At 41.2% G+C, this 27,871-nt stretch overlaps 1 protein-coding gene across 8 annotated transcripts; it reads left to right on the top strand.

The window, feature by feature from the left end:
* The first annotated feature begins 271 nt into the window (after window positions 1-271).
* Window positions 272-27,809, top strand: mag (myelin associated glycoprotein). 8 transcript variants are annotated; one of them, XM_074683421.1, is made up of 13 exons: window positions 272-411; window positions 13,914-14,014; window positions 16,555-16,658; window positions 18,772-18,847; window positions 18,997-19,365; window positions 19,853-20,149; window positions 20,486-20,743; window positions 21,030-21,290; window positions 21,443-21,751; window positions 22,622-22,721; window positions 23,351-23,447; window positions 23,715-23,768; window positions 24,067-27,809. In XM_074683421.1, exons 4-13 carry the CDS (start codon window positions 18,802-18,804, stop codon window positions 24,223-24,225), a joined length of 1,950 nt encoding a protein of 649 aa, XP_074539522.1. In that variant the 5' UTR covers window positions 272-411; window positions 13,914-14,014; window positions 16,555-16,658; window positions 18,772-18,801; the 3' UTR covers window positions 24,226-27,809. The 8 variants fall into 8 exon arrangements, with proteins under 8 accessions (XP_074539522.1, XP_074539520.1, XP_074539521.1 ...); XM_074683419.1 differs by having other exon boundaries at window positions 13,914-14,021; XM_074683420.1 differs by lacking the exon at window positions 272-411 and adding an exon at window positions 9,865-10,025.
* The last annotated feature ends 62 nt before the right edge of the window (window positions 27,810-27,871 follow it).

Raw genomic sequence — 27,871 nt, 5'->3', positions numbered from 1 at the left:
ACCTCCCAGCAGTGCTTACAGACACATCTTTATGCTGATGATCCTTTTTTTTCTAGCTCATTTAAAGTCATCAGCGTTATTAACAGTCTGTTTTATAACCAGATGAAAACTCGGAAAGTGGATGAACACCAGAAGAAATGAAAAGGAAAATGATCAAATTATTCCTGACACAACTGTGATCCTTTTCCCAATATTTGTTTTGGAAAATACGCATGAATACACAAAAAGGAGTGCCACCCCTCACACTCACACACACGACCACACACAGTTACTATCACAGGTTCTGTTTGCCAAAGACCCAATCTGCTGACAGAGGGAGAGGGAGGAAGAGGAGGGAGAGAGCAAACGCTGTAAACGAAGGAGAGGAGACGTCTCGGTGAGCTTCTCACTGGCTTCAGATCAGCTGATAAGGTAAGAGCTCCTCTTTTATCTAATCTACACTTGTTATATTAACTGAGCATAGTGTAGCTGAGTTTTCCTTCTCTCTGAGTCATAGTGCTCACCTTTTCCTGCCTTGTTTTAGATTCAGTCTTTTCTCTGGAGCAGAACTAGATGGAGTTTGATATTGTGCTGAAAAGTTGGTGATATTAAATGTCTTCGTCATCTGATTCATGCATGGAGTAAACTGCTTTTAAATACATAATTTAGACCTTACATCTCTGCATTTATTTAAATTCTTGAATCTCGATATTTCTTTGGAGACTTTGATATATTTTCCAAACAATTCTTTTTTGTATCTTTCTCCACATCATTAAGTCTCACCTTATTTCTAATATCAAATCCGAGCCGTTATTTCTGTGGTTTTGTGCAGATATGTTGCTCGTACGCGGTCAGTGGCTACCTTGTTGGACAAACTTTGATGTAGCAATTTTCAGACACATACAAAACTATTCATTGTAATAATCTTATGATAAGTGCATTTTTATAGAGAAGTCTTCAATAACCTTTTTGCCTTTAACAAAAAAAAAAAAGAAAAAAAAGGCAGACTTAATGACCTGCTTATCAAACCCACTGACATGTGGTGCACAATACTTGAACTCCAGCCAAGTAGGACAAATCAGAGATTAGTTTCACCTTCGGGAATAAAAATCCAGAATAACAAAGGGTCAGCAGCATGTCAGAGTTGAGGGTATAAAGTCAATGAATCTACACTGTAACACAAGTTTAATGTCTGATTCAATGACTTCAAATTAAAATGTTTTGGTGGTAAGAGTTTCCTCTATATTCAACAAAACCCAAATGAACTCAGACACTATCTTGGAAAGATCTGAGCAACAAATTTCCATTACAATAGGTTGAATTTTTCAATTAAAAACACCCAGAAAACTGTTAAAGTGTAGCATGATTTGTAAGCTTCCGTTAAACACTGGATCACAGTCTACTCACAGCTTGCCGCCAAAATGCCTATGCTGGTTAGACATTAATATAGCAATACACAGCTTGTGTATTACTTGAGCTTCATTTTCCAAGAGCACCATCTACTGCCTGTGCTTATTTATATCCCAGTAGTAGATTGTTAGAGCTTCATGTAGCTGTTTACTCGATCTACGGTCCTGGTAAGTGGCAGGTGGCTGTACTACAGCTTAGATACAACATTTCACTAAACAATTTAGCCCTACATTAAGAAAAATATATTGATAATACATCTAACCCAACCAGTAATTCTAAAGCTGACTCCTAAATGGCTTTATGGACACAGTTTTTATGACATCAACTAATGGTTGCAAAAGAGGCAACATGAAAACAAAAGATAGTGTTTACCGGGTGGTCAGCTTTTTTAAAAAAAAATCTCTGCTGTAAAAATACTTGGGTAAATATCTCTCAAGGTGAGCCAGCTCCTTGTGGACACTTAAAGAACTGCAGTTTTTTTTTGTTTTAGTATCATTTTTAAACTTCTGCATTGGCTTAACTTTTCAACACCAGAGGCTCCAGCTTGGTTGAAACCCATTGTAAGTACGTTGCCCCAATTTAATTCCACAGTCAAAGCAAACTTTAACTTTGGTGACGGGGAAAAAAACGCCAGAAGAAACTATTTCCATCACTTTGAAAATGGCAGCCATCCCGTCTCAGTCCAATTAAGCGGATAGGGAAACAATGAGCCCTTTCTCCGTGTTTTTCTGTCAGCTGTCTCTGTCCAGCACAATCCCAACAACACCGTCACCCACCCACATGCAATCTCTCCCCCACACCAGCCTCTGTGTCTACAACATGACACTGTACGAGCATGTTTGAGCGTCAGATTCTGGTGTGTGTTTTACTCTTAGCACAGTGACAACAAGAGCTGCTGTCTGAGTACTTCCTGTCATTTCCAAAGTTTTAAAGTGTCTTTGTCCTCCTAGTGCCCAAAAAGTGACTCATTTCTAATTTGTTAAGACTTTTATTCAGCTGTCTTGGGGATAAGAGAAGCTAACAGATGTATCTCAAGCTCAGAGAATCAACAGTCTGGTGCTGTTTGATGTGAATTTCCGAGATATCTTGTGGGGATTTTAGAAATCCAACACATGAACACAGGTGTTGTGAATTATTCCTGCTGCTACATTCTACCACAGTTGAAGGTGGGCTGAGCTGTGCTGGTATTATAATGATGATGGCGATGGTGGTCAGGTGCAACAAATCCCAAAGGAGAGTAAGGCAGGTGTCAATCATGCTAAAACTACGCCCACCCACACAGCCCCTGTTGAGCTGCTTGATAATCCATTTCTGCAATTTTTGTTAGAATTTTGAAACCCCAGCACACACACTCAGGTATTTAGGATCACTGTGGTTGGTAAAATCAGCTCAGGTTAAAGGCAGCTGGAGCTGGTGGTGGTACCATGAAGATCGGGTGCAGAATTTATAACAGGGGAGTGAGGCGGCTGACTGTCAAGCTCAACAAGATTTTCTAATGAAAACCTGGCCTGATGGTTGACATGAAAGCCCTTGAAACTCGCTCATGGCTCTCATAGTAAATTTCTCAATTTATAACAGACTGAGACAGGGTATGAGATGAGTCAAATGACCTTAAAGTAGCTTTTGTAGTCCACTGTCTGTGGTGAGTGATCGTTACCCAATGGATTGACTTGAGCATGACTGTGATGGGAATATATTCTTTGGCTCCAGCGTCTACAAGCTAAACCCTATGTTGTTGACTACAGACAATGTATTTAGCGTTACATCTTGTGATTTCTTGAGGACTCACACTGTTACAGGAAAGTAAACCTGAAACACTTCCTTCAGACTCTTTTGGCTTGGCTGGAGTATTTTCTTCACATCCCCTTAAATCTTTTCAAGGGAGATGATTTGCTGAAAGCCTTTCAATCAAAACTGCTACTCCCTAACATGAAGGTCACCAGCAGTGGTAGTGTTGGCATATTGTTTTTGAAAGTCTACCACCTTTTTCTGTGTTTTCGTTTCTTACCACGAGGACACAGACACACTTCCAAATCTTAGTTTTAAAGGCTGCAGGAGCATCCATAATTCTAAAATCAACTCTAGACAACACAAAGGTGGGGGCAAGCTTCACTGTAGCCAAAACAAAACTTTACACATTAGATTCGCCACCTACTGTCTACTTCTGGAACAGGTTGAAAAGCACAAAGTTGCAGTGAAGTTGTGGCCTTTTTATCTTACAGATCTGTAGAGGTTTGAATGTGATTTAAAAAGCATGTTCTTGGAACATCTTTTACTTAATTCGTTTTTTTTTAATTATTGTCACACAACTATAACAGCAATAGTATCCTTGTTGAGTACCTTCAGGTATATAAAATGGACGGATAACATGACAGCTTACCAAAAGTCAAGCAAAAAGATTCCCTCTCTGATAGGTCATAAAGCCTGCCTCTTCCAAGCCAAGAAACTATAAAATCAAAATGAATGTTGAATAAATCCTTCACAGATTTTTTTTTCACATAATGAGTTCTTATCTTGCTGGTTTATGTGAACGTTTTCTAAAAGCTGAGAGCTGAATCAGTTTGCAATAAGGCAAACAAAAGTCTTTGAACTTTAATAAACCTGAGTGTCCACTTCAGACTAACTCAAGAAGCAATTCTGCTGTGATCTGTACCAACCTGACAGATCTTTAGCTCTTTACTGGTGAATTAGATGTTGTGGTTCTTTAAGTGTTGACATAAACACCACAGCGTTGCTTGCCGATCTGTATTGTGCAGACTCTGACTCAAATTATGTTGCTTATGCAACACGTCAGTCCCCATCCTATTAAATGGAGAAAACAGTATACAAACTTTTCAGACCGTGATTTTTATGGTGTTCCTGATGCCAAAGAAGAATGAAATAGTAACTGTAAGCAAAAAAGAAAAAGAAAACTGTACGGTTGTTAAAGTCATGTCTGCATTTGTATCTATGTGATCACATATCATGAATGTTCATCCACTTTGGGTGTTCTGGACCATTAGGGCCTGTGTCCACTTTGGGTGTTCTGGACCATTAGGGCCTGTGTCCACTTTGGGTGTTCTGGACCATTAGGGCCTGTGTCCACTGACCAGCACCTTATTTTCTGGACAAAACCAAAGCAGTTCATCGTTTTAGTGCTTAGCATCTAATCAAAATCAAGACAGGGGCAGAACTTCTGAACACAATACTATCATCAACAATGGAGGAGATCTATATTGATAAGAAAATATTCAAACTTAGGTTACTGAGGTACAACTGCCAGGTACAGAGCTGCTGCTAATGCTATGCCACGATTTCAGCTGTTTTCCTGCTTATCTTTAAAAAGCTATTAAACAAGATCAAATAAAAACAAAAATATGGAGATCATTTTAAAGTGACTAAATGGTTATGACCAAGGAGATGTTAGAGCCCCAGGACAACTTTGTGACCTTACGAGGTGCTCTGCAAATTGAGGTTAGCATTCATAGAAACAGGCCCTTATCTGGCCTTTTATATTATTTATTTTATTGGTTCTTTTCTTAAAATGATTTAAAAGAGGCAGGCTGCATAGAGTTGTAGACCAGCTGGTGCACATTTTTTATCATCATCAACACACTGGCAGATGTAGCAGTACCAGACATTTGTTGTCATATTTATAGATTGGATTGGATCAATCAATGTAGTTTCTTTGTAGTCGTGCTACTCATGACTGTCTTTGCTCTGGTTATGTTGAAATGGTGATTGGACTTTCAGCTTTTAAGTAAATATGAGTTTTTCCATCAAACCATTAAATTATGACTGTCTAATTAGCCTAAAAGAGCCTTAAACATTTAAAACAATTCAGAAAATGATGATTCATCCGTCTGATAAAAATCTGTATCCCAAAAAAATCGCAAATTATAAGACACAGCCTGTTCCTTTAATTAACATAACAAAAAACCCTCTAGTGGTGGGTTTTTTAAAAGCCAGTTTACCATAGAAAAAGCCATTTTAGAGGCATTTTGAGAGGACAGGTAAATAAAGAACTGAGGCGTAACATAAATGGACTGATACCAAATGGTGCTATTTTTCTTTTCAAAGCAGATAATTTGACTGATCTGTGGTGTGTGGAGACAAATTACCATGCATCCTTTACCAAAACAGGTGAGAGACTGGTAATGTCAGTCAATTAATGTTAGGAGAAGCTATTTATCCAAGCTGGGTCTAATAACAAATTTAAAATGTAGAGTTTTAGGTGTGTTTGAGTCAATAATGGAGATGTTGATATTTCTCATCGTGCTCCATCATTTTTAGCGCCAGCACAGAAGCTTTGGCCCACCAGCTCGATGTAGCTGGTCAAACTTGCTAAAAGCCTCCAGAGAAACAAGTAAGAAAGGTCGAAGAAGAGGCAGAAACAATCGAGCAGGCGAAGGCAGAGAAAAGGGGATTGTTGTGATTAAAAGACAATTATCTGTGCACATCGACTTCCCAGTGTTGTGCGGTGTCAGGCTCGAGCTGAGCTGCTCTGCCCCAGAAGGCCTCTGGAGACAAAGGCCACTGTGTCAGGAAGAGGGAGGGGGTGCGTTAACAAGTGTTGGGGTTTCATGACACTGTCACACATGCAACTGTATGAACACTGCTACACTGGGGCTTGAATACATGATGTTCTGTTATAACTGTTTGGGGAGGAAAGGTAGAGTTGTCAGATTGACGCAGGACTATCTTAGTTTGATGCAAACAACCAAACAATGACACATTAGTTGTCTACAAACCTTTCATCAAACTTTCACAAACATAGGGATAAAAGTTAGAATATGATAATGTAAACCTGAAATAATGTTACTCAGATTACTCAGATTACTCAGATTAGCATGGCTTGGTAGCTTGGTGTGTTTGATTTCAAAGGGGCTGCAAAGTGGAACTACAACACAAGTGTGAAAATAAGAAAACAAATCTGTGTCTAAAGTGTGACCTCAGTTCACTGTGTGTTTTCTAAGACATCAAGGAGGAGTTTGGTCTGCGGGTCAGAGGAGGTTTCACACTCAAGGCTTTTGTTCACTAGCCCCGGCGAAGCCCTATTCTGTTTGAGCAAGAAGTATCAGTAATGTAGTAGGTTTTTTTTTCAATATCTTGTTCTAACAACTTACACTAATCACAACTATAAGACCAAACAAAGGGTATCAATGACTGCTGCATTTAACAGTAACTAAAACATGTCACTCATCAAGACACAAAGATAGAAAACTGCATTATTGAAATCTATAGCACATATAGTGGAAAACCAGGTTTATACACATGTGACTTTCTTAATCACTGTTTGTATTTTTTATGACATGCACTAAAAAATTTGAACAAAACCAGCGATAAAGCAACACAGATTTTTAAAATCAATGAATGGTATGACATGTATTGGAGGGGTTAGCGTAGCAAGAAGCATAACAGTCCTCTTAACAGGTTTGCTAGAAATGGCTAACAAGCTAATTTTGTTTGACACAACAGCGGAAGATTACATAGGTCTCTCTGAGTGTACCGGATCAATTTCTGTTGGGGCCAGTTCCAAAGCTCAGGTATCTGTATTGGTATCTGGACTTGGTATTGGTATCAGGACCAGTCTTATCCTAAGGTGATAGATGATTTAAAAGTACTGCCAAAGGAGGAACTGCGTTTACACTTTGACCTAACCCAAACCTTAGCTGCGCTTTTATTTGTACTTTAGAAATTGTACAAAGGAGGATGACAAACAGTTTACTAAGTTTACAGATAGCCAATGAAGCTAATGCTAGCTTGTGGCAGAAAAGCTAACATTACTGTGGAATTAAATTACCATCTAAATGTTTCCTAATTTTTTGCTCTTTATACTCAAACATATATGTATTCGCGCGTCAAGTGAAATTGCGCCGCGCTAGACGCTCGAGTTTTGACGCTGGTACAAATATGCAAAAAACGCTCACCACTCTCCGTGGCTTCGTTGCACGGAAAGTCCGCCATCATCATTTCATCGTCGAACATGGCTCCGATCACCACCATCGCTGTTCTGTACCTGCTGTCGAGAAGTCAGCTGCGGGCTAGGCGCCGACATCGGAACTGGATGCATGCTACCCTACGGAGACGGTGTGAGCTCGGTGACTTCCACCGTCTCTTGCAGGAGCTGCATCTGGACGACGGCCGGTGCCAGCGATATTTCAGGCTGACTGTTGCCCAGTTTGAAGACCTGCTATCCAGGGTTTGTGCCAGGATCTCCCGCCTGGATACCAACTACAGTCGCTCCATTCCAGCTGCAGAGCGCCTGTCCATCGGTGACGATCTCCACGCTGATAGGCTGTCCCGGCGCGTCAAGACACTCGCTCGCTCGAAAAGTTCAATTATTTCAACTCAAGCGTCAAGCGTTGAGCGGTGAGCAGCCAGTGTTTTTCGCTGGAAATGCTCGCCGCTCACCGCTTGAACACTTGACGCCGCTCTATGCTTGCCCGACGCAGCGCCAATTCGCGGTTTTAAATTGACTACGTCTGTAGTATCAACGCACAAAAAATTTGCGATGCTTTCGGTGGGAACACACTGTAACCCATCTTCACTTTAGCAGGTGATGCTTCCAGGTAATTTTATAACTGTCTGTTGGATGGATATTTTTAGAAGATAGAAGTATAAGGCCATGTTGACACGTAGCCGGGTATCTAGGGAAATATTTTTTTTACTTTTACGCCTGTCATCCACACGGACGAGCTTATGCCACTAAAAAGAATGTTTTCTTAAAACTTTGGCCAAAGTAAAGGTTTTGGAAAACTTCATGTAGATGGGAGTAAACAGATTTTTCAGTTGTCAACGTCACAACTGAATGACAGGGGCTCATTCTGATGAGATTTCACTGGTTTTAAAAACACTACCAAATATGAGTTTTGCATGCCTCAAGTCACACTTATTGCCGGTTTTGCCCGCTCCTTGTGGACAAAAGTATTTTTAAAAACAAATGGGGGGTAGGGCCTTCATTTTTGAAAATGCCCAGCTAATAGTGTTGCACTGAGGTTAAACACTAATGTAAGACTCAATTACTTTTAAAAGGGAACATGAAAGTAAGTTTGTAACTCTATGGGAAACACCATTTTACTCATGAGCAAACTTTCATCCCGCTAAACTTGTCTTTGTTGATTTATGCTCTCACTCATTTCAGGTCTCATGTTTAGTTTTTAATTCATGAGGCCTTTCGGAGTAAAAACAAACAATACAGTAAGGTACGGTGGCCCTGATGTTCAAAGCAAGAAAACAAAAGCAGAATGTGAAGACAAAAAGAAAAATGTGACAACAAAAAAGACAAGGCATCAAAAACAAGAAAGAGAACTTGAAAAGTAAAACACAAAGAAAAAATCAACAGGGCAGGAAGTGTTTCCTTCCACGAAGAATGCCTATGTTGAATCAGCAACAATTTGTTTGTGTGTGTTTCTTTTTCTTTGTTGTGTTCTCTCTTTTGTTGTTGTTTTCATCTTTGTTGTGGTGTCTATTATTTTTTTTTTGGTGTCTTCTTTTGTTGTTGCATCTTCTGTTTGTTGTTGCCATCGTGTTTTGTTGCACTTCAGGGCCACTTTAGTAAGGCTTTCTTCGAGGTTTGTCTGCCATGCGAAGTCACATCAAACCCACAGCAACTTCATGATCAGGAATAAGAAGCTGGAATGTTTCAGCCCTTTTTTCCAGATATGTATGAAAAAAAATCTCAGGATGGTACCTGATGAACTGATCAGATGCCAGTCCTCTTCTTTTGAAATGACTTTAATAACTGAAAGCATGACAGCTGCCATATCCTCAAAAATCAACGCTATGTGGACACAAGTTGTAGCATTCAACAGAGCAGCAGGGACGTTTTAAGAAAGTTTTATGTTTGATTTTATAAGTATGAATGGAAACCTGCAGCACTAAAAGGAAAAAAGAGTCAGTGCCTTGCTGCATGTCATTCCCCTCTGTCTCTCTTAGGGTCTATCTATCGATCTGTCCTACCAGTAAATGCAAAAGGAGCCCCAAAACAAACTGGTCACGTGACTTTAAACAGTGGTTACAGCAGACAGGCCACACCTCTTCATACCTGATAAAACACAACTCCAGAGATTCAGGTTAAATAAATCTTAACCCAGTATCTCTACGCTTTGATAACTCTCAGTTTAAACTGTCCATCCTCTGTATGCCCCCTCTCCCTCACTCATTTCCTGCCTTCTGTCACACTGCCCTCATAAACAAAAAAAAAGTGTCTCTTTTCTCCATCAATCCAAAATGACTGAATATGCTCAGCTCCCTCCACTGTAGCCATACAAGCCTGGTTAAACAGTGAGGCCTCGTAGCTCAAAGCCTCACCCGTATTTGTTGGGATGAGGGGGAACAGTGTGGCCCTTTGTGGCCCCCGTGTGTATTTATGAATGGCTGAGCCCTGGGGCGAAGCCTCGGAACAATGCTGCTACACTGAAGGACTCATTTTCATATGGGAGGGGTGATGGTGATGGTGATGATGGTGGCAGCGGTAGCGGTGGGGAGGGCAGTTTATTCTCCACCGTTGGGGCTTGGTACAGAGAGTGGCGAGAGGTCTTGCTGGCAACGGGCTGCAGTGACGCTTTGCATGTGAGTGTCGGAGAGAAAGGCTGCTCGAGTGATTGTACGGGAGCTGCTGAAGGCTTGGAGCTTAGCCACGGTCACCTGCACAGGTGAGCAGTAGAAGTTTTGATGTGTCATTTACATACCTTTGGAAAGATCTGTAATCAGAGTTTGTTTTGTAGAAAGACAAAAATAGATCTATCTATCTATCTATCTATCTATCTATCTATCTATCTATCTATCTATCTATCTATCTATCTATCTATCTATCTATCTATCTATCTATCTATCTATCTAATTTTGTCATTTCAGATCTTTAAGGTCAAACTCCTACAGTCTGGATGAGTGTGTGCTTGTTTGCGTGAGTGTTCAGAGATGAAGTGATGACTGAGTGAGTGAAAAGATTCAGAGTTGGATGAGTCACAAGTTAGATTCAGTTAGGTAATGGGTGTGTGTGTGTGTGTGTGTGTGTGTGTGTGTGTGTGTGTGTTTGTGCACGCCTTAATGAATGTGTGCATGAGTGAGCGTGTTAGTGATGATGTGTACACATAGGAGTGATTGAGGATGTGTGTGTGGTAGTGTGTGTGTGTGTGTGTGTGTTGATAGGTGTTAGCGGGGGCTGCTAAAAGCTCAGCCAATTATTTCTGGACTGATTTGGCTGCCTGTGCCATTAGCACTGAGCCGTTCCTGTAATTGCCGGAGCGTATTAAAGCATCTAAACAGACATCTGACGCCAGGTAGAAGAGCTGTTGAATGCACGGCCAACTACAACGGTTTTACAAGTCATTTAACATTTGTCTGCTTTGTACAAACAAGCCAAAGATACGTTTTTCTTTGGTGACTCCTTCAGAGGCCACAGTGTGTCTCTACATTTGCAGACAGAAGTTTTATAGAGAAGCTGCAATCTTGCAAACACAGTTGTTTTAAACTGGAGTCCTGGTGGAGTAGTTCAATCAATCTCTTATCGTAAAGAAACTTCATGGACTTTTGAAGTACAACTTGCAGGTTTAGGCTGTATAACATCAGTGGTGACACACTTTAAAAGACTTAAAAGATGTGTGCAGCAAGTTTTACTTCCAGTTTTACCCCTTGTGCCAGATTTAGGTTGTTTTTTTAAAAGTGTGGCATCATCATACGTCTCAGTTTGTTTCTTTTTTGAAGTTGATAAATCTTACGTGAGGTCCCCTAACCTGAAAGACACAAGCTTTATGATACTAGAGGAAAAAGATGACTTGGAAGCTCATCTTCTCAGCTTCTGTAGGATTTCAAACTTCTCATGAAATTCAAGTTTTATGTTACGGAGCTGATTTCTTCCCTTATATGCGATTATGCAAAGATTTCACAAATCCAATACTGAATCTCCGAAGCAGCTTAAAATTTTCCCATGATATCACACATGTCTGATATTTGGCGTTTAAGATCTAGTTGGATTTAAAAGCCATAGAAAACCAGGCAGAGCAGAGTAGGAGAATGAGCTGCTGATGGTGTTTTCCTCCTGCCAGGCCCACTTCATTTACCTCATTACCAAAAGCAACACTACCCCGAGTTTCACCAAAATCAAATCGGCTTTCTGGCAAACTAAGTATTTCTCTTCCGATCGGGGACAGAAAGTCAAGTGGAGGGTTTTAGGGAACACAGTTTATCTGTCTGTGCGGCTGAACAGGTGACGGCTCTGTTTGTCGCCCCCTTTTGTTGGGAGCGGAAGGGAGAGCGCTCTAATGAGAGAGGAGGCCTGTGGATCACCATCTGCCCACTGGGCCGGGGATTCACCGGGTTTGCCAGGTAGAAAAAATGGTCATGCTTACTGATGTGTTTTTTTGTCGGATACTGATAAAATATGGTTTATCCTTGAAGGGTTTTTTTTTTGAAACATAAAAATATCAAAATCAAAACCATAAAAATTATACTGATGTAAGAGAATGTAGAATAAGGGCATGTTTGACATCCTGAAGCCTTGTGGACAACTTTGAATGTAAATTTTGAATATTATTAAACAGATCCTTTAACTCTGAACTACAAAATTACTCCAGATATTAGAATACAAATTAAAAATATGCAGATTTTCCTTATAGTATGTGCTCCTAGAGGTGAGCAGCGACGCTTTGATTTCCTTGACTGCCTCAGAGTCGGGTCTGAATCTGCCTCTGCTCCAGCTCTCTCTGCAGAACCTTGGACAGACTGTGTGACTGGATATTGGCATATCTCCGTGTTTATGTTTGTATCTCTTGTGCATGAGTGTGTACGCAGCGCGCTGTGCTCATCCCAGCTCAGTGCGCCATGTGTGGGAGTGGGGGGAGCAGTCATGTTTTAAGACCATCTGCTCCTCTGAGTATTTTCGCTTGTGGTGGACCATCGCGCGTCACAGGCAAACAGCAAAGCACAAGCTGTGAGCGGGCCTGTTCCGGAAAAATTCCTCCAGTTTCTCCCTCGCACAATGGGCAGTGTTCTGCACACAAGGTTGCCATTCTTTTTATCCAAGAGCCACGGCGGAGCTCTTGTACACGGGCGGCCACAGACGATATTCACAATGAAAATGTTCTTCTTGGCACAGTTGCTTGTTTGTGTGAGCCTTTTGGTTTGTGTGAGTGATTTCAATAATGTGAAATGACTCATAAAAGGTGTCGTGGCTTTCACACAGATGATTGTTTAGATAAAGTGTGTATCCCTGAAGCGTGATGTAGATTAAGTGCTTGTGTTGAAGTCTGATTACCTTTCGATATCAGAGGTTTCAGCACAGATATCAAGACAACAGATGCACTAATGATCCTGTAGATTCAAAATCTTTAACGTTGATTCTTCCCAAAGTGAATCCACCTGCGGTTTCTTTTCCACCTTTGCCTTGTATTTAGTTACCCAAGACTACAGAAAATATCCGACCTGTTTCTGTTCACCTACACACACACTTTGTCTCTTTTTGCACATGTAATGCGCATAATACAAAGACAGGAGTCCCAGCAGGACAATGACGCACACCAGGCTTACAAACAGCCCAGAGGGGATGCAGAGGTGGGTCACATAGCTGCACACCCCACACTGAGGAGTGTGTTGGCATGACTTATGCTGCATGTGTGTGTGTGTGGGGGCTGAGGCATGCCACATTTGTACACATCTCCAGAGAGTCAATGTAGCTTTCTCTTCTCCAGCTCGTCTCCGCGCTGTCTACGGAGGGATTCCCTTGAGGTTATCCACAGCTCTGTGGAGATGCCATCACTTGGCTGGTGGCCTAAAGGCTTTTGGACACAGTGACTCATGCGACATGTCACAATGAGAGTGTGGGGGGGAAACGCACCACTTGGATAGACAAGTTGCCTTTGTTACTTTTATATGTAAACTAAGTGGACCTTTGAGTCAGTCCATGCTTGTGCTCCTCGCCTACAGACATTCCTCTGCAGGGAAACTATTAGATCTGCACACAGCTGGAAATATTAGATATTATGGCCTAAAGTCTTTATTTTTTAAATTCAGCCAAACATTGCTTCGGATTCAAATTCTTGAGTTCAATTTTGTGATTCTGGCTTTTTTAGAAGAACAAATAAACATTACACAGATCAAAGTCTGTATCAAACTAATGTAAATCTGCAATTTACATAAATATATTCATCTCACAAGTTCCATATTCCTCCCACTCTCCGTATGTTGCTCTAACACAGATGTACTCAAAGTGATATTGAGTCATCCCTCTGTTAACACTTCCTCGAGTGTCTCCGGCATCACAAGCATGAAGTTTTGCTCGTGTCAACAGGTTTGATTTGACCTCAGATGATGCTACGATCAAAGTCCTGAGTTCAAAGAGGTGAGACGCATAGGAAAGCTCAGGGAGACGATAGACCAGAGGAGAGGAATTCTGAGTGGGCCAAAAGACCAGCTTCAGAAATGCCTCGACGCATATTCAGAGCTGCCCACGACGCCTGTAAACCGGCGTGCACACAGACTCCCTCTTTTCCTCTTGTCTCATTCTCACATCTCTCTTTATCCTCCTTTTCTATAATCTCCCATAGAACCGGGATTCATCCAGGAATCAGAGCGAGACCTCAAGGAGGACACGAAGAAGGAGAAGAAGTCAGGACTGAGAGGGAGCAGTAGCCTAGTGCTGAGGCTGGTATGAGGCAAGTGTTTGTGTGTGCGTGTGTGGAGCGTGTAAGTGTGCACACGTATGCTGGGTGCTCGGTGCCAGCCGTTTGTCTGCTCCGTCAATGAGGACGTTGTTGTAGGGGGGTGTCAGTGCTCCTGCCTGGCTGCTGCACGCTATTCTCTCCTGCTGCTGCTGCTGTTCAGCCTGAACACGCTCGCCCTGCTCTCGGCCTTTTGTTGGCGTGCAGATGGTGGAGATTGACGCAACACTGAAGAAAAAAGTTCAGACTGTCAAAGTCTGCAGACAGTGAGGCATTGTGGGAAGACATGTTTCAAAATGGGTCATATTATTCTAAGTGAAAAGTTATTCTAATAGAATTTAAAAGTTGAAGAGCATGAGAAGTTATTAAAAAGCAGGTGTAGGTGTGGTGGAAATGTGTTGGTTGCAAAAAAAATTGACCAAATTACTCAAAAGTAACACAAACAGGAAATGCTACAAACAACACTTAGATAACAGTGTGAAGGAAACACCACCACTATTTTTGGGCCTGTATGTCTGTCTTATGCATTAGTTTTTTGGTGTACAGAAAATAGATAGAAAATAAACACAGAAGCAGGTGGTGGAAACCTGTTCATGAGTTATGTAGAATTGCTTTCTTGGAGTTGCCTTCATGTAAAGCATTTAAAAGTAATCCATTTTGATAAAACAGACATTAAAACTTGAATGCAAGTGCTCTGAAACTTCTAGATTCAAAGAAGTGAAGAGTGTAAGAGTAAAATAAAATCAAGACACATAAGTGTGACCAACTATCGTCAATGTTGCGACAGATGGAAGGACTTTGGGACAATCCCTACAATCCCATAATGTCATCATGTTTTTTTGTGCATTCAAGTTATTTTATAGACTGTAAAATGATGCTGCAAATTTTAAAGTGCCCCATAATCCTTTGCTGTTTACAGTGCTATACTAAAACAGACATTTCCTAGAAAGTGACTGCAGACATTAGGGTAAAATACTGTCAAGATTACAAACAAAATCTTTTGCAGAGACTCTAGAGTTGTTTTAATGTGTGCAAATAAAAAAAGGTTAATCTTATCAGGGATCAGTTCATTTTTTTCCAACTTTTTTGCAAATATATAGTTATTACTTTTTCAAATATATTGTACAAAAACAAGAAGGCACCTTATTTTTCACTAGTCTCATGTTTTCCCTTGTTCTGTTGTGACTCTAAAAGCTTAAAGTCAAAGGCTGAAATTACCACTCCTGCTAATTTACAGTCACTTCTCTGGCTTCAGTGATTTTTTTAGTATCTACAGCCCACTTGCTGTAATCAAATTCAAATAATTATTTGCTTTTTCTTGTCCATACATGAGGATAGCCTCATGTATGGACAAGAAAAAGCAAATAATTATTTGAGGATCTATATGTTGGCCATAGATCCTCGAGGGAGAAGTTGGAACGTGTTAATCACGAAGCTCTAAAACACACAATCCACTCTAAGGCCTGCCATCTGCACACACCGGCTGCTGCAGCATGGAGGCTAAGTCCTCTGCTGAAACGGCTGCATGTGTTAATTTTACATCCAGTAACTGTCATCATGGTCATATTTAATGTTTCATTGGTCTTAAAAAATGAGGACAGGCAAAACTGTGACAGTGGTGTAATAATTACATTATACTTTAAGGCACAAAATGTTACATTTCAACAACTTCTGCCATTCTTGAAATATACTTTTCCTGCTCTTAAGTGCAAAATTATGGAAAACAGTGTACCAAATAACATTACCACATGAAATATTTTGAAAAATGAATAAATAATTAAGTTTAAACAGCTAATGCTAAGTGAAAACCTAAAAGTAGCAAATGCTAAGTGTGAGGATATACATTCCATATTAAAACAATCTATAAAAATAGCTCATATTGTCTGGGGTATTTGTGTTACTTCTGTTGTACGCTTAACAGGGAGGCAAAAGTCTGTCTGCTTCACGTTGTTTCGTTTCCCTGGGAAACTGGCAAACATGACAGTTTTTGATATCATTTAGACTGAAGGAGCAGTGCTTATGTTCTCTCTGTTGTTGTAAGTTTGCATGTAGTATGAATGATTTTGTAGATAAGCGCTTTATATTTGATCACCTGTTACAGCTAAATCTGGAAGTTTAGTATTTCACTTTTTACGTGTAGGTGGTTTTCAACCATCAAATTCACATATTCTCGCACCATTTCATGAATTTCCCCCTTTCCTGAAAAGTGCAGTTGCATGTCCCGTCGTATTCTATCACTTCTGTCCCTGTATTGTTAGACTAATGCGTTTCTTGCACAGTAAACACACAGTGTCAGCTCTCCACTGGTGACATGACGGGTGGCGAATGGGGTTTGGCGTCGTGTCACAGCTCAGCTAACACTGAGTGTCATTCACTGAAAGAGCTTACGTATGGAGACCATAATGAGAGACTCTACTGAGGGGCAGCGACCAGGTGCTGACTGACGCTGAGCTTGTGTGACTTACTCCGCCGCTGTGTGAGTGATGTCACTGCCCAATGGTGCTGATGTCACCTTTTTGTGTTACAGAGAAGAAGGCTGTCGGGCTGTCCGGGTGTGAGTGAACACCCTCTAGTGGAGCTGCTGACCAGCTGCAGAGCTTCTGTCTGTTTCTAACCATCAGAGTTTTCAAGGTAACAACCACGGTTTCATGTCATGGCAGTAAAAAAACAGACACTGAAAAGAAATAAGCTCACAATAAGTCTACATCTGCTTCTAAGCCAAGCGGTAACCTCCAGCCTATAAAAACAAGGCAATGTGGAAGTGCTAAAATCAGCAGTTCAGAAGGTGTCAGAAGGTGTGCACACCAAGTCAAATTAAAAAAAAAAAATCACAGCAGAAAAACATATCAACAGCCTGGTACAAAAAATGACTTGAAAAGTTAATACCTCTTAAGGTGCACACTGTCAGGAGTTGAATTTTTTTCTTACTCAGCAATTAAGAAGATTTTAAGATCATGAATTGGTCCCATCAGAGGCACAGCTCACTTGACTGACAGGTAGGCTACAAAGTCCGCCCCATCAAGGAAGCTACATTTATTAATTACAATCTGTGTTCAAAGCACAAGTTCCTGTTTTTATTGACATAAAGTAATTATATTTATTAACATGACTCATTCTGCACTTGCAGTTCCAGTGAACTAATTTCAAAATTTTACTTTAAGTACTTTTTGGTCCTATTGATCATAGTAGCACTAAATAAAATGGATAAATGCAGTTTTCAAGCCTACAGAAAAAGTTTGATGCAAAGCTGTGTTTCTCAAAGGTTTGAAGTAATACACTAGCACTAGTATTACACTAGCAGCCTGGTTGTCAGGGAAATTTAAAGTTACATGGCGTTTGTATGTGATTGCTGATAGTTGTAGTTAATAGACAGAGGTGTAATAAAGACGGTGACGATAAAACTTCTTTAAAATAGTGACTTTAGTAGTTTAAAATGCAAGATGGCTGCTCCTGGTATCAACCGTATCAAAACTGCAACTTTAACAGCAACTCAATCTGGTTTGCAGTTCAATCAATAATAGTGATAATATTGTAATAGTGTGATCAGTGGAGATGTCATGTTGGTTTCATTCATAGTAGTGTGTTGTTAGTGCATGATATTAGCATAAGATGCTAACAACAACAGGATCTAATGGCTAAACAACTGTCTGACTTTAAGTTACGCACAATACAAATCAGAGATGTCCACTGTATTTGTAACTAATGGTGAAACAGGTCCTGAGAGGGGCTAGCCAAAAAGCTAAATGCTCACCTCAGCTTCATTCTAACCTGTGTCCAAGTTGACCAAAAGTCAGCACTTCCATTATGGCAGCCATCCATTCTTTGTTTGGCTTCATTAAGTCTTCAGAAACCAATGTGATGTTGCAGAGATTATGTCCATGTTGAAGCAGTCTATAGTACACCCATCAGTGGCCAATAGAGTTGATTTTACTGTGTGCAGAAATAAAAGCAATTATGTACAGTATGTAGGAAATGTGGGTCTTCATGGGGTCAATAAGTAGTTTGTCAATTAAAACTGAACCAAGATGGCAACTACAGCAGAGCACCAAAGCTTAACTGGCAGATGCCTAAACTGGATAAGGTTAAAGTTGAACGTACCAATGCTAAAATAGACCCCATTAACCTGGTATCAATCTTAAATGAATTCCAGTTGATCTGTTAATTGATCTGTTGCCATACTTCTGCTCTGATAATAGATGGTTATGGATAGTTCATTTCCCAAACCTCTCAAGTAGTTAAGACAAGAGTGGATACAAATTTGAGCTTTGAACAGAAAAATTATGCCTAATTTATACCTCGGTGAAAAACTCCCTGATGTTAAAAGAATTGCAGTTTCATCTAAAAGCAACAATCAGAAGTCATTTCTTTCTTTTCTTATTCTCTTGATAATTTTGTTTTCTGCTTGTTTTTTGGGTAACAGTGAAAGCCTGTGCATCACAGTGTTTTTGTAGATAAATATGTCTGGAGTGTGACTCATGGATGCAGCATTGTTTCATCTAGGGGGGATAAAACGAGCACAATGAAAATATGAAACTGGAATTGTTAGCTGGCAAATGTTTTGTCAAGCAGTCGAGCTCAAGAATTAAACCATTAAATCTCAGAAACGTTTGAGTTGTCCAAGGACTCTCAGAGATAAACTCAGTGTGAGTCATGCAGCACCAAATCTGTAAATAAGACATTTCAAAGTGTTTTTTTTCTCCTGATGATGTGTGTGCTGTAACTGATGGGATGTCGTGTGTTGCAGAGGTCTATGTTCCAGCGTTGAGCAGAGACCATGTGGTGTTTGGAGCTGCTCTTACCACTGCTGTTGATCATCAATGGTAATAATTTCCTGTACCTTTCCTTTCTTGTTTGATGCCTAAAATATTCTTCCAGCGTAACTTACATAACGACCATGAATTTGGTGATTAATTCAAGAGAAGTCGTGTAATTTTACTTCTCTGATGGTTTGTCTCTGGACTTCTCAAAGATGCCAATTGCCAGTGGAACGTCTGGGTACCTCGGGACATCTCAGCCATGACAAACTCCTGCGTGGTCATACCGTGCACCTTCATGTATCCCTCTGGGATAAGGCCATACCGAGGCATTCACGGTATCTGGTACTTTGGCCAGCCATACCCTCAACTCTTCCCTCCCGTTGTCTTCAAATCACGTACGGATGTCGTACACGAGAGCTACAAGGGCCGCACGAAGCTGCTGGGTGACCTGACGCAGAGGAACTGCACTCTGCTCATCAACAACATTGGCACAGAGCACTCTGGAAGATACTACTTCCGTGCGGATCTGGGTGGAGCCAACATGTACACGTTCCCAGACTTTGCTGAGCTCAAAGTTCTTGGTAAGCAGCCCATGAGAGTGCAACTTAATTTGATACTCTTTTTACTATACACACTGAGGGTGCTTTTGAACAAGAAGGTCCAGTTTTTTTTTTAAAACATTCCCAAGAACCACATGGTTGATGCAACCCATTGGTTGCCTGCATTTCTACCACGGGCCAAAGCCTCTGGTAGATTATACAAATCAGAGGTAAATAAAAGCAGGAGTTTTAAAACCAAGTCAATCTCAGCTGTGTGATACATAGAAAGTACTACCCCAAGGCAGGGCTAATCAGGAATTAATGTATTACCCTTGAACAAAATTTAGGCCCCTAGTCCGTAGTTCCAGGGAAAGTTCCAGTTGTAAAAAAGGACCCTATGGTTTGCTATGGGAGTGTGAAAGTTCATATGAAAGCATGTCTTCGTGGTGTTGGTTGGGATCTAAAATCAAGCTATTATTATTTTAAAATCCCCTGTTATTAATCTCAACCCTTTGTTTCCCTCCACCAGATCAACCAAACATCGACGTCCCAGAGGAGATTGTCAGTGACGAGAATCTGGAACTGACATGCTATGCTCCTGATAACTGCCCTGACTTGACTCCTGAGATCCAGTGGATGTACACTGACTACCTTCCTGACCCAGAGTTCAGCTCTGACTACTTGGAGGAGGGCAACACAGCTGTGCTCTCAAGCACTCTCACCTTCACACCAAGACCCATGCACAACGGGCAGCTCTTAGGCTGCAGGGTTTACTACCCCAACACCACACTCGTCTATGAGAGGCTCATCTCTCTCGACATCAAGTGTAAGTTCAAAATAAAAGGTAATGAACTTAGTTTATAGCCATGCTAATGGGAGACATGCCACGACACAATATGATATGACGTTATCAAAAACTCCATTAACCGTTAGCCCATCAACAAAGATCTTGCTGTTAACAGTTAAATCTGTTCGACAGTGATGGATATTCTGTTAATGTTTACATCAAAACCTGTCGAAAGTTACGCCCGTAGTTACCAACAAACTACAGAGTCTGGGATGGGCTTTGCACCAAAACAAAGAAGAATCTAATCACTGAGAGTAGTTTCTATCTTTGAGTCCTGTTACGTTAAGTTCTCCTCTGTCTTCCTCCCTCTCTTAGATGCTCCTCGGTCAGTGTGGGTGAACGTGTCCTCAGAGGTGATGGAGGGAAGCTCTGTGATGTTGCACTGTGAAGTCGACAGTAACCCTCCTCCCAGGATCTCCTGGATGTTTGGAGACCAGGAGCTTCTGTGGGACACGGCATCTAACATCTCCCTCTCCCTGGATGATGTGACGCCTGTGCAGGAAGGAATCTACACCTGTGTTGGGGACAATGGCTACGGCATCATGAACACCTCACTGTACCTGTCTGTCAAGTGTGAGTTTCTGAGAATGGAATCTGATGATACAATTAATTTACTGGGACAAGAAAGACGTAGACTGCTCATTATATTCCTAATCTGGAGGGTTTACGGTTAAAGAGATGGACAGCTGCTGGATGTACCATACATTTAAGCATTTATAGGGGAACAGGCCTTAAGACACCTATTTTTTAACTATAACCATTACTTAGTCCTGCTGCCTGAGTCACCAAAAAATAAATCTGATCTTAACATTTGAATGATGAAAACATCTGAAAATTAAACCCCTTCATTTTGTTGCAGACCCTCCTCGAGAGCCCCAGGTTAATGACTCCATCACGGTACAAGAAGGAACCACACTCGCCCTTCACTGTAGCACCCAGGGCAGCCCAGCACCAACCCTCACCTGGCTGAAAGATGGGGAGCTGGTGGGCACTATCACAGCTGACGAGCTGTCAGTGCTGGACATCGTTGAGATCACACCCCAGGGAGACGGACAGTACCGCTGCCTGGCTGAGAATGAGCACGGAAGAGCCAGCAGCTCCCTCAACATCACTGTTGAATGTGAGTGCTTCTCTGTCCTGCACTGTCAAAAGGTTCAGAGTGAAATACAAGAAAAGGAGGAAGTGGCCAAAATAAAATAGTACGGTGAGATCTTGCAAATGTTTTTTCAACACACTCACTGCAACTTTCTACTTTGTTACCATGTTCAATAGATGCCCCGGTTCTCTTGGAGGAGTCAAAATGCACAGTGGTCAGGGAGGGTGTACAGTGTGTCTGCATGGCCACAGGAAACCCCGAACCCACCATTGAGTTCTACCTGCCCGACCTGAACGTTACAATCAATGAAACAGACGGCCGGTACAACTTCTACACACACACAGACGGACACACCTCCACGGGTATGATCAAGCTACGAGAGAAAGGCGAATGGGTGGACAACGGTGGCCCTGCTGTCAACGTTCACTGCAGCATCTCAAACGTGTACGGGAGAGAGAGCGTACTTCTGGAGCTACAGCAGGAGAGTGAGTAGAGAAAGATAAAATAAGAGAAAGTTCATGCTCTGGGTGAAGTCCTGAAATAGTCTCAATTTTATGTGTGTCTGGTCTTAATCCACTATTACAAATGAGGAACAGGAAATCATATTCGACACGTTGACTGAATGTCTTTTTTGATGACACAACACCAGCTTGTGAAGTATAGCTGTGAGATCTGACCGTTTTCTGTAGAAAATAACTTCTTAGATATGTGTTGTAGTAGTAGTGGACACTGTAGTTAGACTGCCCAAACAGCAGAGTGATAGAGCATGGGCTACAACACGGGTTAAGCTGCAGTGATCTGTTCAATCTTCTTCTTGAGTCTGTGGCTGTGAGTAACACTAAACTGATAGTCTACCCGCCTTCTGGACACTAAACTAAAAACTGAGTTTACAAAATTTGCTTGTTGTCACATTTCAGACAATTGTGCTACGTAAATACAAATATATACATTACCTTGACGCTTTGCATCATGGGGAAAGTTGTCTTGAACAAAACAAAGATGATTCGCTCTGCACGAAATTGCTTCCAAAACAGACGCAAGTCTTGGAAAGAGAGTGGGTGATGGTGCTCATGGGAAACCGAGTCATTTTCCAGGAAAACACAACAGACTCCAGATAATTGGGCCTTTAATTACAACATTCAATGCTGATTTGATGCCTGGTCTAGTCTAGTCTCTGATTCAACCAGGAAGACTGTAGAACGGTTTTAGAGAAGGACCAGGTTTGAATGTAGACTTGCAAATCAGGATGTATGGATCAGGATTGGGAGATAGCTGCTTACTGAAGCTGTGTTAATCCACAAATTCCTTCACTGAATTTAATGCATGTTTAAAACTTTGATTACTTTTGTTTACAGAAAAATATATGATGGCAGTTATAGTCGGCACCATTGGAGGAGTGGCAGTTATAGCCTTCATCATTGCAGCAGTGAGATACGTTGGCCACAACAACAAAAAGTGAGTATAAAACGACATACTAATGGAGAGGCCGATGCAAGGCAGAAGTAGTCATTTTTCCTCACTAAGCATTTTCTGATGTCCAAGGAAACACTTAAGCCTTGTCATCCATTCTAAAACACTTTGTTGCACATTTTAAAGGAGTGAATGTGGGATCGATGTGGCGTGAGAATCATTTCTCCAGAGCAATTTCAGTTTATTTGCCAAGACAAGTCCCCGTTGAACTCCTTGGCGATCCACATTGGCTTCTGGGTGGAGTGGGTTAGCGAGCTAGACTAACCTTATATTTTGCAGGCACAATTCCCTGCTCTGACACTGCTTCTGTATCCTGTATCCTTGACCTGCTACGCTAAATACAACCCAGGTAGCCCCTTAACCAAGGTGCTTTATTTACGCCTTGAGGCATATTTGGACCCCAAAATTCGCAAGCTTTTCTGGCAAATCACCCCTGAAGTGGGTGTAAGCTCAGCAACTAAACCCATAAAATAACCACGTCACTCACAGCCATAGTTGGCCTCCAGCATAACCTTACAGAGCTTGTTGTTTTAAAATGGATGCCCAGGCTTGGCGTGTCACCCTGCGTTAGTGGCAGTCACGGCCGAGTCTGATTATGTGACTCCGTCCCCCAGAGAGAATGGCAACCCTAGGCAGGACGTGGTCCTGGAGAACCCAGCTTTGTACTACAGCGCAGTCAAGAAGGACAAACAAAATCTGAGGAAGAAAGTGGTGAGACATGCCGATGTCAATAATTATGATCATGGTGGAGATTGGCTTGGATGACCATTCTCAGAGTTTTGGGCGTTTTGTGTAATGCAACAAGTTGTACACTATCAGACCCCATTTTGACCTCTTAAAATGAGGTAGTAAAAAAAAATCTCTCCCACTAGCAGTCCAGTAGCTCCATTCATGACCTTTCCAAACACTGTTTTCTCTTGCTTTCATCGCTTCTCTGCGTTTTTCTGTCTGTTTTTCTCTCCCCTAACTCTTGCACAGCTTAAGACAGAGCTGTTGGGCTCAAAGTTTAACTCCATTCTAGAGGAGACTACGGTAAGGTTCAAAATCAAATCCCCATAAAAAACACAAGCTCAATGACGGATGCATCTCCTCGCATATCAGCTTCTGTGTTCCGTACACCGCTGTTTGTTTCCGAACCTGCCCTCTGCATGGCTGCCTCATTACTAACACAAACAGCCAGACTAACATCAAACATCTCAATCTCCTTGTCAGTTGTCGACCAGTAACCACTAACTTCTTTCTTTTCGGTGTCTGTCGCCCTGCCGTCATCTGAGGTGTCACCGGCACCTGACCCCGGATGTGTGTCACTGACTGGTCCTTCTGTTCACAGGGAGAAGACGGGGATTACCAACCTGTGGGCTCTATGGCAGGACTGGAGAGGCAAGAGCTGAATTATGCTGCTTTGGAGTTTATCGGGGCCAGGCCCAGGGAGGGGGCCTCAGGGAGGGGGGATGATGGCAGCAACTACACGGAAATCAAAGCCAAATGAATCGCAATCCTTCCCTGATCCCTCGGCTATGCGAGACGCAGCGGCAGCCCCAACACATCCTCTGCCCCATAAACTGTTTAACAACCCACCACCCCCTGCATATGATGACTCCTTGTTTCTCATCTCTTCAGATTTGTCACATATAATGCACCACTCCCCCCTCAAGCTGCCCCTCCTCCATGGGACGCCCCACACGCCATCGTTTTGAAAAACTGGTACTTTTTTTGGGGCCGGAGCATGGCCCACTGGACAATGTTAAAATGATTTCAACTTTTAGCCTGAGTCGTCGCTCATGGGCTCTTAAAGATGTAATGTTAACCAGTGGCCATGTTTTTGTTTCTCTGTCCATGTTTTTCATTTTGGCTGTCGATGTATTTCTCAAACATCTGAGCACTCATATCTGCCTGACAAGTTTGCTCTTCATCTGTCTCTTCTAACTGTCTCTGTGTCTGCTGCCAGTCGAAGCATCAGGGCAAGGAGTAACTGCGCTTTCTGTTTTCTTATATTTATGTTTGTCTTTCTGCTGAGAGAAAACCTCTCCTCTCTTTCTTTTGGTTGATCACACCCTGAGGAGTTAGCCAACAGAGGGGAAGGGATGGAAAGCATCTCAGCGTCTTGTTTCCACATAATTGAGCTTCATGTGCGCTGTGACTCGGCAGCCTCTCGTGATAAATGGAACAAGTAAACATCACTTTTATAAAAGTTGAAGAGGTTTTGTAAGCTCATATTGTACACAGTCCAGTTCTCGAAAATGTCACGGCATCTTTCCAGCCTTTTCCACTCAGCTGCAGAATGTGTTGAGATTTTTTGGAGGGAATTTTCTGCACTGTGGCCAACATGTCTGTCGTGTTTTCTTTCGAGTTTGGGTCCTAGCTCTTTGAATGATCTGCAAAAAGCAGACATAAACGACACAACTGGGAGCGAGTGGCCGAGGTGTTATCTCTTTTAGACAATATGTGTGTGTGTATGTGTGTGTGTTCAAATCGTGCTGAAGGATTCATAGGACACTGATCACTGGGGTCTTTGGGAAGCTCGAGCAGCACTTCACTTGATGTGATTTTCTCACAGGATTGCATTAGATGTTTGAATGAGAAAAAGGGATGCTGACTAGCCAGATGTTTGTGCTACTCGAAGACATTAAATGAACCTGAGATGTTATATCAAAACCACTAATATTCTAACTTTGTAATGATGTTATCAATAATATATATTAAAAAGATGTATATTGATGGAGGGAGGGTTTACGGTATGTACAGTTAATACTCTGCATGACTGTTTTGACAGCAGGCATCAATGTAAGGAGGACGTTTTTGGATAGAAGCCAGTGGGAGAAATAAACAAAATCCTGTCAAACATCTTCCAGATATTTTTGACTGAACACTGTCTTAATATAAGCTGAGGGAACAGTAACAACATTTTATTGGTGTACACTACAAGTGCTATGTTTACATGCAGGAAGTAGAACAACAGCTGTCTTACTTCACCTTTTTCCAATAAATCTAACTCAGTCAGGACGACTCTTATCAAAATGATGAATTATTTTTTTGCCATAAATCCTGTTTGGCAGTAAAGCTCTGTTCTGGGAGCTCTCTGCCCTTTTCTAGTGCCTACTTGGAATACCAAGCCTGAGGTAGGGAGAGCACATCTCCTTCATGTGAATGCATAAAAAGCCAAGGCAGGGAGAGCAGCAGCAAAGATTGCCAGGGTTACAGATAAGAGCATCTGTGATAATTTGCCAAGAGGACGCCTAGATGTAATAAGCTAGACAGTCAGCTTAAAGGGGCTGGTTAAAGAGCAGCTTATGTTCTTGACTCTGTGGCCTGCCTGAACTAACACAACGCTCAAATTTTGAATCCTGCCATTATTTTATTAGGTGAGTATTGTAAAATGGTAAGAGCCACAGAAACGGGTCCTGAAATGTCCTGACTTTTACTCCATTATTAGGGTCAAGTTTCAACTGGATCCTGTATTTCACTTTTTTATTTAGCTGTCCTTCCTAAATTTTGTCCAAGTCCCAATATATGAGGAAGTTTAACAGCATGAATGTTACTAAATCCTACAAAGTACAACACCTGACCAGTGGAATTTACCTTAAACCTTCGTCATAAAACATAAATAACATATTGCAGCTCCTGAGGACAAGCAACTACAAGTGAAAACTGAATTCCTATCAAGATATTTTCATGAAGTCAACTGAGAGAAAAGATAATTTATTAATTTGCATACTGTGTGACACTGAAGCCAGCAACATTACTGCCACCACAGTCTCATTTACTGCTGTGATTCTTTGAGCTTTTTCTGCCATTTTCATTTCTAAGTGCCAGTCACTCACTTCTAAATCTTCAAAAACTTACAAACTGCAGCTGTGAAGCTTCTATGAGAAACTTTCAATTTGTGTTGATTTTGCTGCCCCCCTGTGGACAAACCAGTCAATGCTGGTTTTGTCATGTATGATATTTTTTATTTTTCCTGACAGATTCTCATCCTGCTGTCTTTTAACAGTCAAATGTATCAGTCTTGAGAACCTTTCCCATGTAAAAGTAAAACAAAGATGTTTTAGTGTTTACTGATCACCTCTTGTGACATTTACCACACTGCAGTGGATTTAGATATAATTACCTTTACGGAAATAACCAATCATCTTTCTGATGTTCTGGTTTGTTCTTGTGGCTCACAAAGAGAAATCACTGTTACTTTAACTACAGACTCCTCACAACTGGAGTTTCAAATGACTGATTTGTTCACACCAGATGCTAAAAAAATGATTTACTTGCCTAACTGGTGCATGTTTGAATGGCAAAATGATTTATGTTCACTCACTGAATTCACAAAAAATAAGTTATCTGCCTTCCTGAGTCCCCAAAGATGTGACTCTTGTAGGACTGTTGTAAACAAACAAGGCTGGTTAAGCTAATCGTGAAAAAAGCTAGCTCGCTAATGCAACTCATAGCTGGAATCAAGTGGCAAACATTCACAATTTTTAATCTAACCTTCTCACTCCCTTTCGTCAAGCTTTTCATTCCTGTCTCCATAAAGAAACAAATTTATCAACTCATGTATAACTTGCTCAGTTTGTGATGCGTTGCCTAATTAATGCCGTTCATGTCGCCCGACAAGAACCCACTTCTTCACCTTACCTTTCAATGTAATCCATGAATTTAGTGACAGATTATTCCTGTTCAGTTTATCATCACTTTCCTTCCAGTCAATTGATTGGTGAAAATTATTCAATACAGTGTTTTAAACATCAAATACACACCTGTGCACTGATATGCTCCTCCTAAACAGATACAGCTGGGTTGTAATGATGAGGAAATGGGAAGTGAATCTAGCGGTTGAGGGTTTAAATGACTCGTGACACAGGTAATGACCTCTTTAAATGTATGTTCTAAAGATGACTGTATGTGAGTTGTGTAATTCAGGTAGATGGAATAAGGTCATGAATGCAATGCATCTTTATTTATAATTATTATCTATTTATTGTTTTTTGGTTAAATATAAGGCCAAAACATACGAAACACATCAAAAGTTGATTGAGAAAATTAAGATTAGGGTAATGAAGAGTACAGAAGTATACTTACTTTTTAATCAGTAAGAGTAATGAGACCTTTGAATGGTATGCACGTGGTTTGCTACATGGCAAAAA

The sequence above is a fragment of the Halichoeres trimaculatus genome, unplaced genomic scaffold (assembly GCF_033239565.1).
Source record: "Halichoeres trimaculatus isolate MK-OKI-2021-1 unplaced genomic scaffold, fHalTri1.1 fHalTri1_scaffold_12, whole genome shotgun sequence".
In the NCBI taxonomy this organism is placed as follows: domain Eukaryota; kingdom Metazoa; phylum Chordata; class Actinopteri; order Labriformes; family Labridae; genus Halichoeres; species Halichoeres trimaculatus.
This window is presented reverse-complemented; position numbering and strand designations above follow the sequence as displayed.

What these genes read in the sequence shown, in the direction of transcription:
- mag (XM_074683421.1), top strand. Translation starts at nt 18,802, where the DNA reads ATGTGGTGTTTGGAGCTGCTCTTACCACTGCTGTTGATCATCAATG. An exon ending in TGCTGAGCTCAAAGTTCTTG is followed by an intron (nt 19,366 to 19,852) that starts GTAAGCAGCCCA and finishes TCCCTCCACCAG; the next exon opens with ATCAACCAAACATCGACGTC. An exon ending in CATCTCTCTCGACATCAAGT is followed by an intron (nt 20,150 to 20,485) that starts GTAAGTTCAAAA and finishes TCCCTCTCTTAG; the next exon opens with ATGCTCCTCGGTCAGTGTGG.